The 16,640-nt window shown below is 49.3% G+C and overlaps 2 protein-coding genes across 5 annotated transcripts; one reads left to right on the top strand and one right to left on the bottom strand.

Moving 5' to 3' along the window:
* Nucleotides 1-3,082: 3,082 nt before the first annotated feature.
* On the top strand, nucleotides 3,083-7,275 carry LOC136530879 (uncharacterized). Of its 4 annotated transcripts, none has more exons than XR_010777902.1 (8): nucleotides 3,083-3,313; nucleotides 3,388-3,459; nucleotides 3,554-3,621; nucleotides 6,385-6,448; nucleotides 6,560-6,649; nucleotides 6,726-6,830; nucleotides 6,921-7,046; nucleotides 7,127-7,275. XR_010777902.1 is itself a non-coding variant. In XM_066523589.1 (6 exons), the coding sequence occupies exons 1-6, from the start codon at nucleotides 3,086-3,088 to the stop codon at nucleotides 7,103-7,105; spliced, it is 561 nt and encodes a 186-aa protein (XP_066379686.1). In that variant the 5' UTR covers nucleotides 3,083-3,085; the 3' UTR covers nucleotides 7,106-7,275. The 4 variants fall into 4 exon arrangements, 1 of the variants encoding a protein (XP_066379686.1); XR_010777903.1 differs by having other exon boundaries at nucleotides 6,940-7,046; XR_010777904.1 differs by lacking the exons at nucleotides 6,921-7,046; nucleotides 7,127-7,275 and having other exon boundaries at nucleotides 6,385-6,461; nucleotides 6,726-6,780.
* A 3,539-nt stretch (nucleotides 7,276-10,814) lies between these two features.
* LOC136530878 (uncharacterized) lies at nucleotides 10,815-13,537 on the bottom strand. The gene is made up of 2 exons (XM_066523588.1): nucleotides 13,408-13,537; nucleotides 10,815-11,224 (listed from the first exon to the last, which is right to left on the bottom strand). Exons 1-2 carry the CDS (start codon nucleotides 13,535-13,537, stop codon nucleotides 10,815-10,817), a joined length of 540 nt encoding a protein of 179 aa, XP_066379685.1.
* Between the last annotated feature and the right edge of the window lie 3,103 nt (nucleotides 13,538-16,640).

A 16,640-nucleotide genomic window follows, 5' to 3' on the forward strand; every position in this document is an offset into this window, starting at 1 on the left:
TTGTAGAAAAAAATAGAAAAGAGAAGAGAAAATACTCCTCCGCTCTAAATTATAGGCTATATTAGCTTTGTCATGAGTTAAATTTATTTTAGCCTGATCAAGTTTATACACAAAAATACACTACCAACTACGAAATTATTTTTGTTAAATCCACTATACAATATGTATTGATAGAGCATCTATTTGGTATTAAGTACTCCCTCCGTCCAGAAAAGAATATAATTCTCGTTTCTCAAGGAGTCAAGCAATTTAAACTTTAAATAAATTTATATAAAAAATTACTATCATTCATAATACAAAATAAGTATCGTTAGATTAGTTATAGAATATATTTTTATAATAAATTTTGTTTAGAGACATAAATGCAGTGTTCGCCTAAATGGATTAAATGGCCTGTAAATGGTAAACGGTGGTAAATTGTTTGGTTTAGGGGGTAAACGGAAATTAAACAGTTGACCATTTAAACGGTAAAAAAAACAAAAAAAACGGTCTAAACGGAACGGAGATAAACAACATTAAACGGGCTAAACAGCTGTTTAAACGGCCGTTTAGGCGAACACGAGGTAAATCTAGTTTAGTTTTGTATGGATAAATTTGTATTCTTAAGTTTATTATATTTATAAATGTATACACTTGATATGTTACATGCATAAATAGCTATATTTGGTTCTTTTCACATTCATAAATATATATACATACCAAAATCATTTATTTTTACTCGGATAAATATATATAAATGCTAGAATACTTGATTTTTTACATGCACATATATAATTATATGTATTTTTAAAAAAAATACAAAACCGTTTAGACCGTGTAACTTCGTTTAAACACCGTGTAAACAGCCGAAACGCTAAACGAAGGGCGACCGTGTAAAGACCGTTTACCGTTTAGGAAAACATTGCATAAATGCTAATATTTTTTCTCATCATGTAAAAGGTTTGCGCGTCTTTGTATTAAGGAAGAGGAAAGTTTAATGCAACACGCCTTAGCGACGCCCTAGGGGGTTAGAAGAGTTTTACACGGATGCTCAAACCCACCCCAGTGTACTAAAAGTTAAACTATTACATTGGACACTGATCAACCCAAAATGCGACGCCAGCTAGAAATCCTATAGCCGGGCTACCGAGCGGCGGCGTCGCTGCTTGCGCGGACCTACGTCACCGTCCGGTGGGAACAACTCACAAAACTCCTGCATATTGCCAGGGTCGTCGCCGTAGATTTCTTCGTACGCCTTCAAAGCCGACGTGGACGGAGAGGACATCCCGCTGGTTAGTCCCAGGCGCTTCAAGATAAGGTGCTCACCTCATTTGAACGTCGGAATATGCGACATGCTCTGTGTCGCTATCCGCCTGCTCCTCTTGGGATCGCGAGCGGTGCACGTCCATCGTGGGCCATATTTTTTCGGAACGTTCTTAGCATGTGTTTCGTTAAGAGGAGTTAGAAAATGAGTACACGCTCAACAGTACTAGATGGCGAGTTGCCACCGAGCATGCGCATAAACACGAACACAGATCACCGCCGAACGGTGGAGCTTACACGGTCGTACTAACTAAAGGTACAATGGTGCGATGAAGAGCAGTAAAGGCATGCGCGCGTAGGGTTAGTTGGCGCGTGCGGCCACCAACGACTTGGGCCCTGTTTAGTTCCACTCCAAAATATCAAAATTTTCAAGATTCCCCGTCACATTGAATCTTTGGACGCATACATGAAGCATTAAATATAAATAAAAAATAAAACTAATTACACAGTTTAGACGAAATTCACGAGACGAATCTTTTAAGCCTAATTAGACTATGATTGGACACTAATTGCCAAATAACAACGAAAATACTACAGTGGTATTTCGCCAAAAATTTTGCCATCTAAATAGTACCTTGAGGCTAGTGAAGCCGGTCGTGATCCAGGCGTTAGCCTCATCCACAATGAGGTGGAAAAGCTGCAATGGCGTCTTGGAGACCCCGTCATGGGCCATATCATCTCTGGGCGGTTCCAAGAGGCCTTCGTAACTCGCTCGGTGAAGCTATTATTTAATATAAACTCGGTCAAACTTGAGTTACTTTGATTGATACGGATTCCATAATTGTATTCATTCCTGGACGCAGGGAGTATAAATAAGTTATTTTTCTATTTGGTGTTTTGTCTTTTTTCTAAAAAAAGGAATCAGTCAAAATTTAAGAAGTTGAACTCAGTATCAAGTTCAAGTAACCAATAAAATTTGGAAGGGGAGTAAGATATAGAGTAGTAAATACAATTAAAAGTGTAATACCATTATTTGGTATCTAATAATTATTATTTTGAGAAAAACAAGTCACGCATATTACCATTGTTTAAACTTTGAAAATTTGAGTTAAACTACGATGTTTTTTTATTGTCGACCATCTCGTGAAACATGCAGAATAGTGTCACCAGGACAGGAGATTCCACACATTCGTAACAAGACATGGAAACGTGTACGAAAGGTGAGAGATTACAGAGATCAGAGCTCTAATCCATCACGCAACACCTTCCTTCACCTGTCAAGTTTCCCAGTCCTAACCAGAATCGCAGGTTTATGACAAACAGACAAGCAAAGGAGGATATCAGATATCAGCAATACAAATACTAATGCGATTTTGTTATAAGAAATCATAACAAATTAACAATGCTGGCTTTCTTGAACTAAAGGTTCAGCTGGATGCTTAGAGCAATACGGTATACCTTCTTTATTTTTTGCAACTCCTTGCTTGAGTTTTAGTGGCAAAAGAATGGCTTTATTTTCCCAGTAAGCAACATTTCGTTTGCCGCCGAATTCCGGCAGTGCCTTGTTCTCTGCATGCACTAACAATCAAGCATGTCAGGGCGTAAGATGTTTCAGAAGCAAGCAAAGACCAACAGTGCCAAAGAGGCGCCTGCGCCTACTCCATCTCTTGCTTTTCTGCGCCATTCTCTCGGTGCTTCAGATATCCAAATCCCTCATCGCAAGCCTTCTCCTTCAGCCTGCTTACCGCCTCCTAGCCTCCACCCCCTCCTGATCGCACCCGTCATCATTCTTATGCTCGGGCAGTTGGGCGCGCGGTTCGTCGTCTCGAGCTTCCTGGGATCGATGGCAGACCATTTCGCGGTGATGGCAGGCCGATTGCTGACGGAGTCGAGTCTTCAGTCCGCCATTGGTGAGGCCTCTGCCGTGCCCTCGACCACGTCGGCTCCGTGCGATGTGTCTGTCCAAGATGGCAGGCCAGCGAGCGGTGTCTTGGTAGAATGCAGAATCTGCCAGGAGGATGACGACGAGGCCTGCATGGAGGCTCCTTGCTCCTGCAAGGGAAGCTTGAAGGTAGAACGCATGCATCATCATGCTAATCCTACTTCGCTTCAGCAATTAGTTTTAAATGAGGTGTTCTATTGCAGTACGCCCATCGCAAATGCATTCAAAGATGGTGTGACGAGAAGGGAGACACCATATGTGAGATATGCTTGCAGGTGAAATTCATTCTTCACCAGGAATCTAGTACTCAGCAGAATCAAATTTACGCAAACACAACTGACTGTTACCTTCTGATTCACGGCCATGCAGCAATTTGTACCAAATTACACTGCCTCTTCGAAGCTGTTTCAACGCGGAAGAAGCACGATTTTCTTCAGGTACCTTGTTATTATAGGACTTCACTTGTTATCTCTACTATAATAGACCAATCAAATTTATACTAGGTCCTCCTAGAAAAAAGTCCCTCGCTGAGAGCCTCCAACCATTGTGCACCTAGAAAAATACACACAGTAATTCACCTACATTAAAATTAAGGGCTAATAAGACACCTAAACCAAATCCGATGACCACGATTAGATGTGGGATGCCAAGCTTCTCACCCCCACGCCCTCCTCGCACGCCGCACGCCGCGACTGTGATTTAACGCTCGAACCCAATCATCACCGAATAAAAAAAACGCGTTCAAAACCTTCCGAGCCGCCACTGCGCCATGCGACGTTGAAACATTCCGATCGCCCGCGCCCACGCCCACACCCTTCGTGGAGAGGAGGAGGAAGCCGCGGTGCCTATACGCGCCCACGCCCTTCGCGGAGGGGAGGAGGAAGCCGCAGCGCGGGGCAGCCGTCGGCCTCGGGGGAGGCGTCTTCGTCTTCGGCCGCGGCAGCACGTGCTGCCTCCGCCGCCGTCGCATGCGCCCCGACAGCCACACCTCCGCCGCCCGCTGTTGCCTGGTCACGCAGGCTGGCGCAAAGCTGCGGGGCCACGTGTACAGGCGCGGGCCGCACAGGCGCAAGGTCACGCAGGCGTGTGCAGAGGCGACGGGGCCGCGGCGACGCTCGAGGACGTGCGGAGACGCGGAGGCATGCGGGGGCCAGGACCGCGGGGCCACAGGACGGCAGGACTTGCGGGACGCACGATTCACCAGACCCCAGGACGGCAGGACTCGCCACCCTCGACGCCCCGCTCTAGGACGCATGGTGGTGGCCCTTGCCAGGCCACGCGGAGCTGCGCTCGATGCCCTACCCTAGGCCGCACGACGGCGGCCCTCGCCAGGCTGCCCGGAGTCGAGCTCGAAGCCCTGACCCAGGCCGCGCGACGGCGGTCCTCGCCAAGTTGCTTGGAGCCCCACTTGCCGGCCCGCCCCGTGCTGCGCGGCGGTGCCCTCACGACCTCACTGGATCTTTGTGCTCCGCCACCTGCAGGTTCTTCCCTCTCCCTTCCCTGAGCCCCTTCTGATTCATAATCCAATACTGGTTCCTAATCCAATAGGCTTTGTGTTCTGCCATGGATTTGTACTCCCTGAAGATGTTGGAAAGCGTCCTTTTTTAAGCCCTGAAGATGTTCGACAAATGGCAGAGTTGAATGGCGCACTCATGGTCAAGCAATGCATCTGCACCAAGGTACCTGGCAACAACAGAATTCTTTGATTCTTGTCAATTTCAGGTGTCATCACCAGGGAATTAGTTACAATCTAATCTGCATTTCTAGGATGCTTCTCAAGGTCAGTATACCCATGCATCAGTACATCAAATATATTGAATATAACGAATTTTGCAAAATCAGAGGTATAGCTATGACATGACCCTATTAACAACAGAGAGGATTACCATATTTCGTCACTTCCATGTTTCTGTCATAGGTTGTCAATCATTAGACTACGAATTTGATAATGATGAGTTTCATGCAACTGTTCATGGTACCATGCCATATCACAATCTGAGGCCTGACCTTGTTTTGAGGACCCTCCTACTTTCAATTCCAGAGAAAAAATAGTATGAAAAGCAACCAGTTTTTTTCTGTTTTCTTGCTGTATTCTGAAATGATATGTTTGGAAAAATGGTCACGGGGAGCATTTGTATCAACCTACATTTGGTTACTGCTAGTATTCACAAATTCTGACAAAGCTCATGTGGAGGAAGCTTTGCACAGACAGGGTTTACTGTGTTCACAAATTACTAGGACATGGCAGTGAGTATTCTTTTCTCTTCTCTATGTGCAAGATGGTAACAGTGAAAGAGCTAGGACTTCAACATGGCACTATGGACAGTGGAGCCAGTATTTTCTTTTCCATTCTTCATCCATATGCGAGAGTTACACATATTTTAGTTTAAGAGTATAATGTTTGGTGTAGGTTTTCTAATGTGGGTCCTTAAATGATGCAAGCCAAATTTAGATCCCCTTATAATATTCAATTATTAAGCCATTGCGAGAGCATTAGAGTTTCCTCATCCTCTGTTCTTTGTTTGACGTCGCTTTAGGAGCTCCTTTTCTGTCTCTGATAGATGTAGTGTCGTCGAGCCATTTGCTATCAAAATCATTGAATGCTACATCACCAAATTATATTTTTCCAGGTGCCAAGATTTATGGTTTTTAAAAAATTAGGCAAAGAATAATTTATGTTTTCAGACTTAGGGCAGGAGCTCTACCTAATCAATTCAATGAGAAGGGAGACTAAAGATTAATTATATTTGAGTTTTACTATATGGAAAAGAAAAAAAAAGCATTGCCAATCTAAATCCCCTACAGGATAATACTATTTGAGTTTTTGGCACTTTCTTGCATATAGGATTAGTACTGTTGCACTGGCATGAAATTTCACAAGTTTATTTTCCCTAGCCTGTCCAATTGCACTGCACTCTTTTGTCATTTCTTTAGAATGGACTTTGTTGGTTGCTTTGAGTAGAGGGCCACACTGTTGTTATCTAGCTAAGATGTGCATCTCTGCTAGCTCTTTTTTGGGTGTCATATTTTGGTGCACGATTTATGGCAGTAGTTATTGAATGAATATATGCTGATGCAGTGCTTCCTAGAGTTTCCTATTTGAAAAGGACGCAGTGCATTTCTTTTACATCAATCAATTTATGTATATTGTGATTGTGATACACTTATCCTTAATCCTTCGTTCTATCTGACCTACTCAGGTTTGGAGTTCAGTCATTATCCTTGGGAAATCGGATGGATTGCATCTCCAAAATAAAAACTTTGGTAAGCCTGCATGGTATGTGATGTACTTCTTCCCTGATTTAGTATGTGCTCATCTTCATCTCACATTCAACAATCGTCCCTCCAAATGTTTTGATTTTTCAAAAATTTCAGGGGTTATTCCTGTTTAGAAATATCAGCAAATTGATTTCAACCGGAAAGAAGTTGAAGATTGCATCAGCTATGACCTCCATACAATTTAAGGTGCAACCTATCTCTTTTACTTCACAAATAAAGTGAAAAGAAGCAATACTCATATTATTGTTTGTTAACAATGCAGCATCGAGCCATCAACGAACAGCTCCAGTGTATTAATCTCAAGAATAATTATATCTTTGCTTGAAATCTCGGACATTCGAAAATATGGCCCGTAGCGTTAGCACGGGTAATATACTATTATTTGTCTTAGAGTTTAGCTATAAACAATTGCTAATACTAATCTAATCATTATACACTACTGAAAAACGATTTTTAGACTGGTCCATAATTTTTAGGACTACACTACTTGATTTATGGCGGAGGCGGGCGCCTGCTGGATGCCCGGCCTACAGCACCAGGATCGCCGCTGCCATTGCTTGCTCTTTGCGAGTTTTACTGATGGGTACGATTTATGAATGACAGGTGTCAGGAGCTGTTACGATGAGAAAATTAATAATTTAGCTTATTATCTGTCATGTACAGCTATCAACTTCCCTAGGGATGGAATTCTTGGCGGACATTTTGAAGAGCCGTGCAAACGAATGTTTTGACAGCTTCGCTAAAGATCTCTAAGTTATGATTAAGGACTTAGACAGAATGTAACTTAGATGGTTAGTACGAGAAATAACTTTACTATGCCTTCTTATGCAAAAGTGTTTCTCAGATTGTAAACATGCTCAAATACAACTGTGTAAAAGTTGAACTATGGAAAAAAAATCATTGGTTGTTTTCATGTGGATCCCCAAAATAAAATCATGACGTTAGCACAGGCATTATACTAGTCACACGAAAGAATGCTTGGAACTGACCACTGACTAGGAATGTTGCATGGAATAACACCGTTCTCATTTCTCAATTGCAGTGCTCCTGGCTACATTCAAGCACGGCCAATGCTGAATGCAGATCAATCTGCTACATCAACAAGCTATGGATATGATCAAACTCCAGCTCCTAACGGCGTACTATGTTGTCGCATAATCGCTATAACTGTAAGTGGTTGGTGAAAGATACGGAGTACATGCTTTCTATTTGTTGGGCCCGGCATCTTCTGCACAGATGAGCCGATCGCTCATCGACGTTCTCACACACTATGGTTAAAGGTAGAAGAAGAGGAAGGGAGAATAGAGCGCGCGCACACACAGCGCAAACACCAGCGTTGGTCGAAGCTCTGCAGAGAAGATGGCAAAACTGAATTCTCTCTCTTTATTGAGTTGCGGTAGGAAGCTATATATACAACTCTACCCATCTAATCCTAGTACATAGACATGTCAGGCTACCATACTGCTACAGTACTAGATGTGACAGCAGGGCTGACTTTGACGCCTGTTCCTGTTGTGGCTACAGTGCGGCAGGGAAGCCTTTCGGCGCCAGCCCCTGCCACGGCTACAGTGCAACAACAGGGGGATCTCTTTCAGTCCCTGCCCCTGCCGCGCGAATAGAGGGAGGGCAGCAAATTACTTTATAATTTTTTCTCTAATCCTGCTGCTAACCCTAGAACTTCCACCATGTTGATCATCTTCTTCAGCCGACCCGAGGAAGACGAGCAAGCCAGAGGTGCACCGCCGTCCGTCGATGTCCCCCTCCATGTCTGCATCGTTGAACACAGTGAGCTGCAGCCCACTCCCACCGGTCTTGGGGAAGACGATCCCCTAATCCACCATCCCCTTGACGTAGCGCAACAGCTGCTTCACCGTGGCCTAGTGATCCTCTCGGGGATCCTCCATGAAGCGGCTGATGTAGCCCACGACGAACGCAATGTCCGGCCATGTGTGGACTAGGTAGCGCAAATGTCGACGATGCTCCGGTAGAGTGTTGCATCTACCTTCACCGTGATACTGGCCTTCGTCAGCTTCAGCCGCTCCTCCATCGGAGTCACGCACGGCTTGCACTCAGCCATGCCGCTCCGCTCCAACAGCTTTGAGGCATACACGCTCTAACCGAGCGTGAGCGCCTCCTTCCCCTGTCTCACCTCGATGCCGAGGTAGTAGGAGAGCGCGCTAAGATCGCTCATTCGAAAATGAGCCATCATCTCGCGCTTGAAGCTGTCGATGTCCTCCGCACGCACGTCGGTGACGATTAAGTTGTCCACATACACACCGACGACGAGCTCCTCCTTCCCCCGCCGCTGCATGTAGAGTGCGTCCTCGGTTGCACACCGCGTGAACCCAAGCTCGCCCAGCGTGGCGTTGAGCTTGACATTCCACGCTCGCGGGGCCTGCCATAGCCCGTAGAGTGCCTTACGCAGTCGGAGCACCCTGTGCTCCGCTCCCTTGATGGCGAAACCCAGAGGTTACCTTACAAAGACCATCTCCGCCAGCTCGTCGTTGAGGACGGGTGATTTTATGTCCAGGTGATGGACGCACCAGTCCTTTGCTGCTGCCAAAGCCAGCAGCAGTCGGATAGACTTCATGCGCGTTACCGGCGCAAAGACTTCCTCGAAGTCAATGCCCTCGCGCTGGGCAAAGCCTCGGGTGATGAGACGCGCCTTGTGCTTGACAATGGCGCCGCGCTCGTCCTGCTTGACCTTGTACACCCACTTCAGGCCGATCGGATGGCATCCCGGAGGTGGACCAACGAGCTCCCAAGTCTCGTTTTCCTCGATCACCTTCATCTCCTCCAGCATCGCCCATCGCCAATTTGCATCGCGCTCGGCCAGTGCGAACGTGGGTGGTTCCTCTGCACTGATGAGAAGCAGCTCTGGGTCATTGGGCAGCTGACCCGCCAGGCCTGAGGACCCTATGCCACCGACGATGCCATCCAGCCCGTGGAACAGCACCTCCTCACCATCGTGGAGAGCATCTACGAACCCGGTGATGTCGCTTGGAGGTGAGGCGAACTCGATTGGTGTCAATGGAGTCCCCTGTTCCACCGTAGTGGTCGCATAGCACCTAGAGTGCTCGGCACCCCGGCTGTAGTGCTTGGCACTACTCCTAGATCGCTCATCACCACTTCTGGAGTGTTTGGCACACTGCAGGAGTGCTTGAGACTAGTCTTGGAGTGGTCGGCACCACTATAAGACCTCCTGGCTCCGCTACGGGAGCGTTCGACATCCGTCCTAGAGTAGTCGGCACCACTTCTGGAGTGCTCGGCACCTCTCCTGGAGTGCTCGGCTCTGTTGCTAGAGTGGTCGGCACCTCCTCTCTAGCGTCTCCACCACCGTGGATGGCCAAGTGCTCGACGACGAAGGTGTTGGTGAAGCTGCCAGCATCCCCCATGCCTGGACTATCCCAGCCCAGGCCGCCTTCTCGTCGAACAGGACGTCGCACGAGACAACCACCTTGCCTCCACGTGGGTCGTAGAGCCGGTACACCTTGGTGCCTTCCTCGTAGCCTAGGTGCACCATCGGTGTGCTCCTATCCTCCAGCTTGGTGAGGACTAGCTTTGTCTTCCCGATGTGGCCAATGCAGCCGAATATCCAGAGGAAGGACACGCTCAGCTTGCGCCCAAACGAAGCATCGAACGGCGTCACGCCCTTTAGGGCCTTTGTGGGTGCGCGGTTGAGGATGAACAGTGCCGTGGTCACTGCCTCACCCTAGAACCTTGCCGGCATGCTCTTGGCCTTCATCATGGATCGAGCCATGCTGACCACTATCTGGTTCCGCCACTCCACCACTCCATTCTGCTGTGGCGAGTACGGCGCGATGTGGTGTCGCACCACACCCTGATCCGCGTAGTACGCAGCGAACTCCACTAAAGTGAATTCATCGCCGCAATCAGTCCGCAGCATGCGTAGCTTCTTGCCACTCGCTGCCTCCGCGTGCACCTTGAACTTCTTGACCACTTCCGTCGCCTCGTCCTTGCTCATCAGGAGTTGTAGCCACATATATCGACTACAATCTTCCACGAGTAGGAGGAAGTACCACCAACCACCGTTTGTGGCTGGCATGATTGGCCCGCAGAGATCATTATGGATGAGCTCGAGAGCATCCGCCGCGCGATACTTGGTCGCCTTTGGGAACAACAGCCTCCTTTGCTTTCCGGCCAGACAGCAGTCACATAGCTCGCCTACGTGCTTGATGTGCGGCAGCCCTCGGGCCATCTTCTTCAGTCGACCGAGCGTGTCGAAGCTGAGATGGCCGAACCAGGCATGCCACAGCCATGGCTCCTCGGTGTGCCGTGCAGCCAATCAGATGGGCTACTTCACCTTCAAGTCAAGCAGGTACACCTGGTTCTAGGACCTCTTCACCTTGGCAAGAAGCCGCTGCTCCCGATCCCTGATCTTGAGGACGCCTTCCTTGATCAGTACCTTGCTGCCTCGCTCATCTAGCTGGCCAATGCTGATGATACTTGAACGCAGCTGCGGGATATAGTACACATCCGTCAGCGCGTAGTGCTCACCGTTCTGATACCTGAAGATGATGGTGTCGCGCCCTCGGATCGCCACCCTTGAGCCATCACCGAACTTCACTGTGCCGGTCACGTTGCTGTCGAGCTTGGAGAAGGCTACCTTGGAGCCCATCATGTGGTTGCTGGCGTCGGAGTCTAGGTACCACCGCTTCTCCTGCTCACCGCCCACACGTCCAGGGTAGACTTGGGTGCGCGGTTCGTCGACGTTGACAGCCTTCAGAGCCTTGTCGTGCCCTTTGAAAGGATCAAGATGCCCAAGAGGGGGGGTGAATTGGGCTAATTCGAAATTCTCTTGCAATAAACAAATCCTACGGATAGCCCAATTAACCCCTTGTGCCTAGAAAAGTGTTTCTATCAAACTAAAGCACAACGAACTCACCACCTATGTTCCAACCTTACTCAAGCAAGCAATTCTATGGATGTAAAACAAGTATTGAATTGCTCAAAATAAATACTCAAAGTAAGTGCTCAAAGTAAATAGGGAGAGAAAGGAACGCGGCGATGTTTTGCCGAGGTATCGAAGAGTCGCCACTCTCCACTAGTCCTCGTTGGAGCACCCGCGCAAGGGTGTAGCTCCCCCTTGATCCGCGCAAGGATCAAGTGCTCTCTATGGGTTGATTCTTCGACACTCCGTCGCGGCGAATCACCCAAAGCCGCTCACAACTTGAGTTGGGTCACCCACAAGCTCCACCGGGTGAACACCAAACTCCCAATCACCACCAAGCCGTCTAGGTGATGGCGATCACCAAGAGTAACAAGCACGAACTCTCACTTGACCACGCGAAGCCTAATGAGAAGATGGATGCACACTTTGCTACTCTTGATTTGCTAGTGAGGCTACTCTCTTGGATTCTCAAATCACAAACACCTCACTAGGACCTTGCTCTTCTTGGCATTCACAAACGTGTTTCTCAGCTGTTGGAATGAGCAAAAGTTGCTCCACTCACGAGTGGAGCTTCTATTTATAAGGCAGCCTGAAAAACTAACCGTTATGAGCTTCTGCGGGACGACCGGACGCTCCGATCGTGATGACCGGACGCTCCGGTCAGTTCAACCCGCGAACCAGCATTCAAGTGATGACCGGACGCTGACAGGGTCCGGTCAGTACCGACCGGACGCGTCCGGTCGCTCTTGGATGCTTACTGTAAACGACCGGACGCTGGATACTCATGGTCCGGTCACATTGACCGGACGCGTCCGGTCACTCTTTTCCAAGTCTGGACCCTTACTGGAGTCGACCGGACGCTAGCTCTCAGCGTCCGGTCACACGACCTTCCAGCGTCCGGTCACAACAGACTTAACCACCTCAGTCAAACGAACTGACCGGACCCTGCGGCCAGCGTCCGGTCGCACCGGAGCCAGCGTCCGGTCAGTGTTTGACCCTCCATTCACTTCCAACTTTCGAACATATGTGAATGAAGTTTGCTCCAAAGGATCTTAGGCATTCATAGGAGCTACCTAGAGCTAGTTTTAACAAGTGTGCACCACACCTAACTCACTAGACTCAACTAGGTCAAGCTACCCGTTCATACCCCCCTTTATAGTACGGCCAAAGGAAAAAACAAAGTCCTAAACTACTCTAAATGTCTCTCCAACTCCAATCGACACTTAGAACTAGTTATCCTTAACCTTGTCGTCCATCCTTTGAAAACCGAAACGATTTCCATCGTAGGGGCATGACAACCTCGATTGCCCAATCGATCTCCATTACCATGACCTAACTTAGTTTCCTCTGCAAAACACACGTTAGTCATAGTAATCTTGTATTGACATTAATCACCGAAATCCAACTAGGGGCCTAGATGCTTTCAATCTCCCCCTTTTTGGTGATTGATGACAATACTACCTCGAGTATGTTATGGAGTGAGGTTTTTGACGGGCTTGGTTCATATAAGCTTTTGTCAATAAGAACAAAAGAGTTAGTCAAGCTTATATGACCCAAGCCAACACAATGTACTCAAAGGATATGAATTAAGCATGAGTACTAATAACAATGCTCATTTGCTTCGAAGTATAAACGCGGAAGCAAAAGCAAATGAGCATAACACAAGTGATATGACATATAGATAATGCAAAGTAGAAATCACACATGTCAAATATCACAATCACGTAGATAGCACTATCACATATATATAATAGTATGCATGAAAGTAAACACACGAATGCATAAGTAATAGTGTATCACACAAATAAAACTCCAAATGTATATAATAAGCTAATACTAGATAACTAGCTCCCCCTAAAGCTCGCTCCCCCTGAGTCTACATACTCAAAACCCTCTCCCCCTTTGGCGTCAAACACCAAAACCTAAGGGTCGGTCGGCGGGGCTGCAGCGGACGAGTCGGGCGCTGAAGTACGTGGAGCAAGATGGAACTGGGCGCCATCATCATCTGACCCTGAGCTCTGAACTGACTGACCCTCTGAAGCAGGAAGAGTCACTGAAGCGGTCTGGGTCTGAGCTGGGGCTGGTGCTGCCTGTGATGCTGCAAGAATGTCCGTCGTAGGATCTGACGAGGCGACAGACGAGGGGAGCCTCTGAGTAGTCATGATGGCTGGAGCTGCTGTAGATGGACCGGCAGTATGCATGTGAGGCGGAGTAGGCATGCCGGTCAACTCGCTGAAGGATGCTCCAAGACTCCTGGAGACTGACGACTCAGGCACGAACAGCGAGGAAGACTGCTCTGGTGAAAAACCCGTGTGGTAAGGAGTGAACTGCGGGGCTACACCAGGTGAAGCTAACCACTGGGACACCTGTATAGGAGGTGAAGTAAACTGAACTGGAGGCTGTCCCTGACTCTGAAGCCCGATGGGCTGTACTGCTGGAGTCGTCGAAGTGGTAGGAGGCTGTGCAACCTGGGGCGAAGGCTGTGGCAGTGGACCCCAATAGCTGTCACTACATGCTGCATGAATCCCATGAGCTGCTGCTGCATAAGTAACTGCTGGTGCTGAAGGAGCTGCTGCTGACGCTGGAACTCGTCCTGACGAGCCTGAAACTGAGCGAAGTTGGCAGCTGTCTCCTGTGCCTGTCGTGTCTGATCCTGCTGCATCCGCTCAAGAATAGCTATGAGAGCGGGGTCTGTCTGTGGAGCAGGTGGAGCAGAACTAGAGCTACCGGCCTCTGCATCGTGTCTGCGTGGAGGCATCTGAGGTATAGGCTGGTAGTCGTCGTCGGAACTGTCACTGTACTCGCTCACCTCCTGCTGTGCCTCTAGCTCCTCCTCCTCAGTAGCTGCAATCCCTCTGATGATCTCATCCTGCTGAGCTGCAGACTCTGGCACGTCGGGGCGACGGCTAGGCTGACTGGGTGCCTAAGGAGTGGCGTGTCTGATCCTTTGTGACAGGTTGTAGGCCGGGAATTCTGTAGTGGCACCTGTATACTCATCCATCATGCCAGGGGGCTTATCCATCACAACTCTACGGATGAGGAAGGTGATCCAGTGAGCATAGGGAAGCTGCCTGCGACCCTTGAATCCCTCAGCTATAGTATCCTCCATCTCTGACAGAAGGAGGTCCCAGATGTCAAACACTGTCATCTGCATGATGGCATTGAGAAGCCAGAGCTGTAAGCGAGTTAGGCCCTCTCTGTATCCCAACCTGGGGAGCAGTGTCCTCCTGATGATGGCCTCTAGAATTCCTCGCTGTAGGAGTCAAGTCACTGGGGTTCCTGCTCGACCCCTCACCGAAACGGCTCCTTGAAGCAATGCCGCACTAGATCTGTAGGGGGCACCTAGCCCTCCATGAGGACGCCTAGGAGGCTCCCTGCTGTACCATAGCAAACCTCATGCATCTTTACTAGGCTGCTCCTGTAGTCTCAGTATCTCCCTGGCTCTACCACTAGTCACTCTGTGGTCTTTGCCGTTGAAAGCAAAGTGAATGTATCTGTGATGAGGATCAATGTAGAGCGAGGCATAAAACTGACGGACCCAAGATGGTACAGTATATCCCCTGTCCGTCCAATCAGATCTGACAGTCCTGGCAAATATGACAAGTATTGCCGAATGCTCTCTCCGGCTGCTGCCACAATGGACTCTATCTGACAGACCCTCTGTGATCTGAACACTGCCCCACTGTTAAGATATGCATTGTAGAAATCCTCATGCAGTGGCGTGTAGAACCCCTCAGCTGCTCTCTCATCCCTCCTCGGAGGAAACCAAACCTCAAACTCGACAAACCGCAGCTGCTGAACCTGCCTGGCTAGTAGCGGCCCTCAAGTCGAGGTGAACCACTGGAGGCGGACCCTGAGGTCTGGGCGGAGGGCGTGAACCCCTGCGCCGTGTAACTGGCCTCGGTGGAACTGCAGCACTGGTACGACTCGAGCGGCGTAGCTGAGGTGCCGGCTCGGTCTCCTGACTCTCCTGAGTCTCCTGGGCTGGCTGAGGCTCTGCTGGTGGAGGCTGCTGCTGTGCTGACGGACCCTCCTCAATGGCGACCCGTCGTCCTGCAAACGTGGCAGTCCCAGCTGGACTACCATGACGACGCTCAACCTCCTCAATCGCAGCTCTGACTGCGGGTGAAACTGGCTGATCTGCAATGACAACTCCGCTGCGGGTACCACCTCTCTCGGCACGGTCTGCGGCCTCTGCAACAGCTGCTGCTCTCGCTGTCTCGGTGTCGGGGTACTTGCGCTTCTTGGATGTCAGCTGCTTGGTTGACTTGCCTTTGGATCCGGCTGGCTGGCGAGGCGGGGGCCTCCGATCATCATCACCTGGGCCACCACCAACATTCTTGGTGCGAGCCATCTGAACTGACAAAATGGTGAACTGTCGCTGATGAAGATCAACTGAACTGCTACGCTTTCGAGGCTTGGCCTCGATCCTTACTCGTGAGCTTGGCTCCGAGTTGACTGTCAGCTGCCAGACGAAACACAACGGAACCGACTCGCTGCACGATAGAATAGATGGATATACAAATAAATACCATATATCTACTAGATGCGAAATCCTAATAGAGAAAGCAATGTAGATGCGAAATTGAATCGAGTGGCTTTCTACCTGACAAACGGCGATCCGAGAAGAGATAAGATATCACGTGGGGGATACTCGGAACCGGGCTAGGGTTAGGTCAAATGCCCTGAATGCAATGGGGAATCAGTGACTTCAAATCGATCTAGGTCACAATTTGAGATCAAGAGTGAAGCACAAGACTTGCCTTACCAATCAATGGGAGGATAGGGCAATAGCGGCGAAGATTGGCAGCCTCGGCAACGATGAAGCAACGAGCTAGGGCGCGAGGAGGCCGGCGAGGCACTGAGCAGAGGCAAGGCAAGGCCGGAGCTCGGCGGCGTTTGGCTGCGACGGGCCGGTGGTGGCGCGGGACAGCGGTGAGGGGCTCGGTGGCGTGCTAGGCCGGGGCGCGAGGCTCGGCTGCGGGCTCGGGGAGGCTGCGGCGGTGCGGCTAGGCAGGGGCACGACGGCGCGGACGCGAAGTGACCGGCGCAGGTGGCTACGGCGGAGATGCGGCGGCGGCTCGAGCTAGGGTTCGACGGAGGCGCTGGTTAGGTCAAGGCAGAGGACGCGGGTTAAGTAATCCCCCAAGAACGTGACAGAAAAGGAAACGGGGAAAAGAGACTTGAAGTCGCGCGAGATCCATTGACCGGACGCTCCGGTGGTAGCGACCGGACGCTATCACTCAGCGTCCGGTCGATTCCAGA

This window comes from Miscanthus floridulus, unplaced genomic scaffold (assembly GCF_019320115.1).
Source record: "Miscanthus floridulus cultivar M001 unplaced genomic scaffold, ASM1932011v1 fs_225_1_2, whole genome shotgun sequence".
In the NCBI taxonomy this organism is placed as follows: domain Eukaryota; kingdom Viridiplantae; phylum Streptophyta; class Magnoliopsida; order Poales; family Poaceae; genus Miscanthus; species Miscanthus floridulus.

What these genes read in the sequence shown, in the direction of transcription:
- LOC136530879 (XM_066523589.1), top strand. Translation starts at nt 3,086, where the DNA reads ATGGCAGACCATTTCGCGGTGATGGCAGGCCGATTGCTGACGGAGTCG. An exon ending in TATGTGAGATATGCTTGCAG is followed by an intron (nt 3,460 to 3,553) that starts GTGAAATTCATT and finishes ACGGCCATGCAG; the next exon opens with CAATTTGTACCAAATTACAC. An exon ending in TGACCTCCATACAATTTAAG is followed by an intron (nt 6,650 to 7,066) that starts GTGCAACCTATC and finishes TATGAATGACAG; the next exon opens with GTGTCAGGAGCTGTTACGAT.
- LOC136530878 (XM_066523588.1), bottom strand. Translation starts at nt 13,537, where the DNA reads ATGACTACTCAGAGGCTCCCCTCGTCTGTCGCCTCGTCAGATCCTACG. An exon ending in GACTCTTCCTGCTTCAGAGG is followed by an intron (nt 11,225 to 13,407) that starts GTCAGTCAGTTC and finishes ATCCTTTCAAAG; the next exon opens with GGCACGACAAGGCTCTGAAG.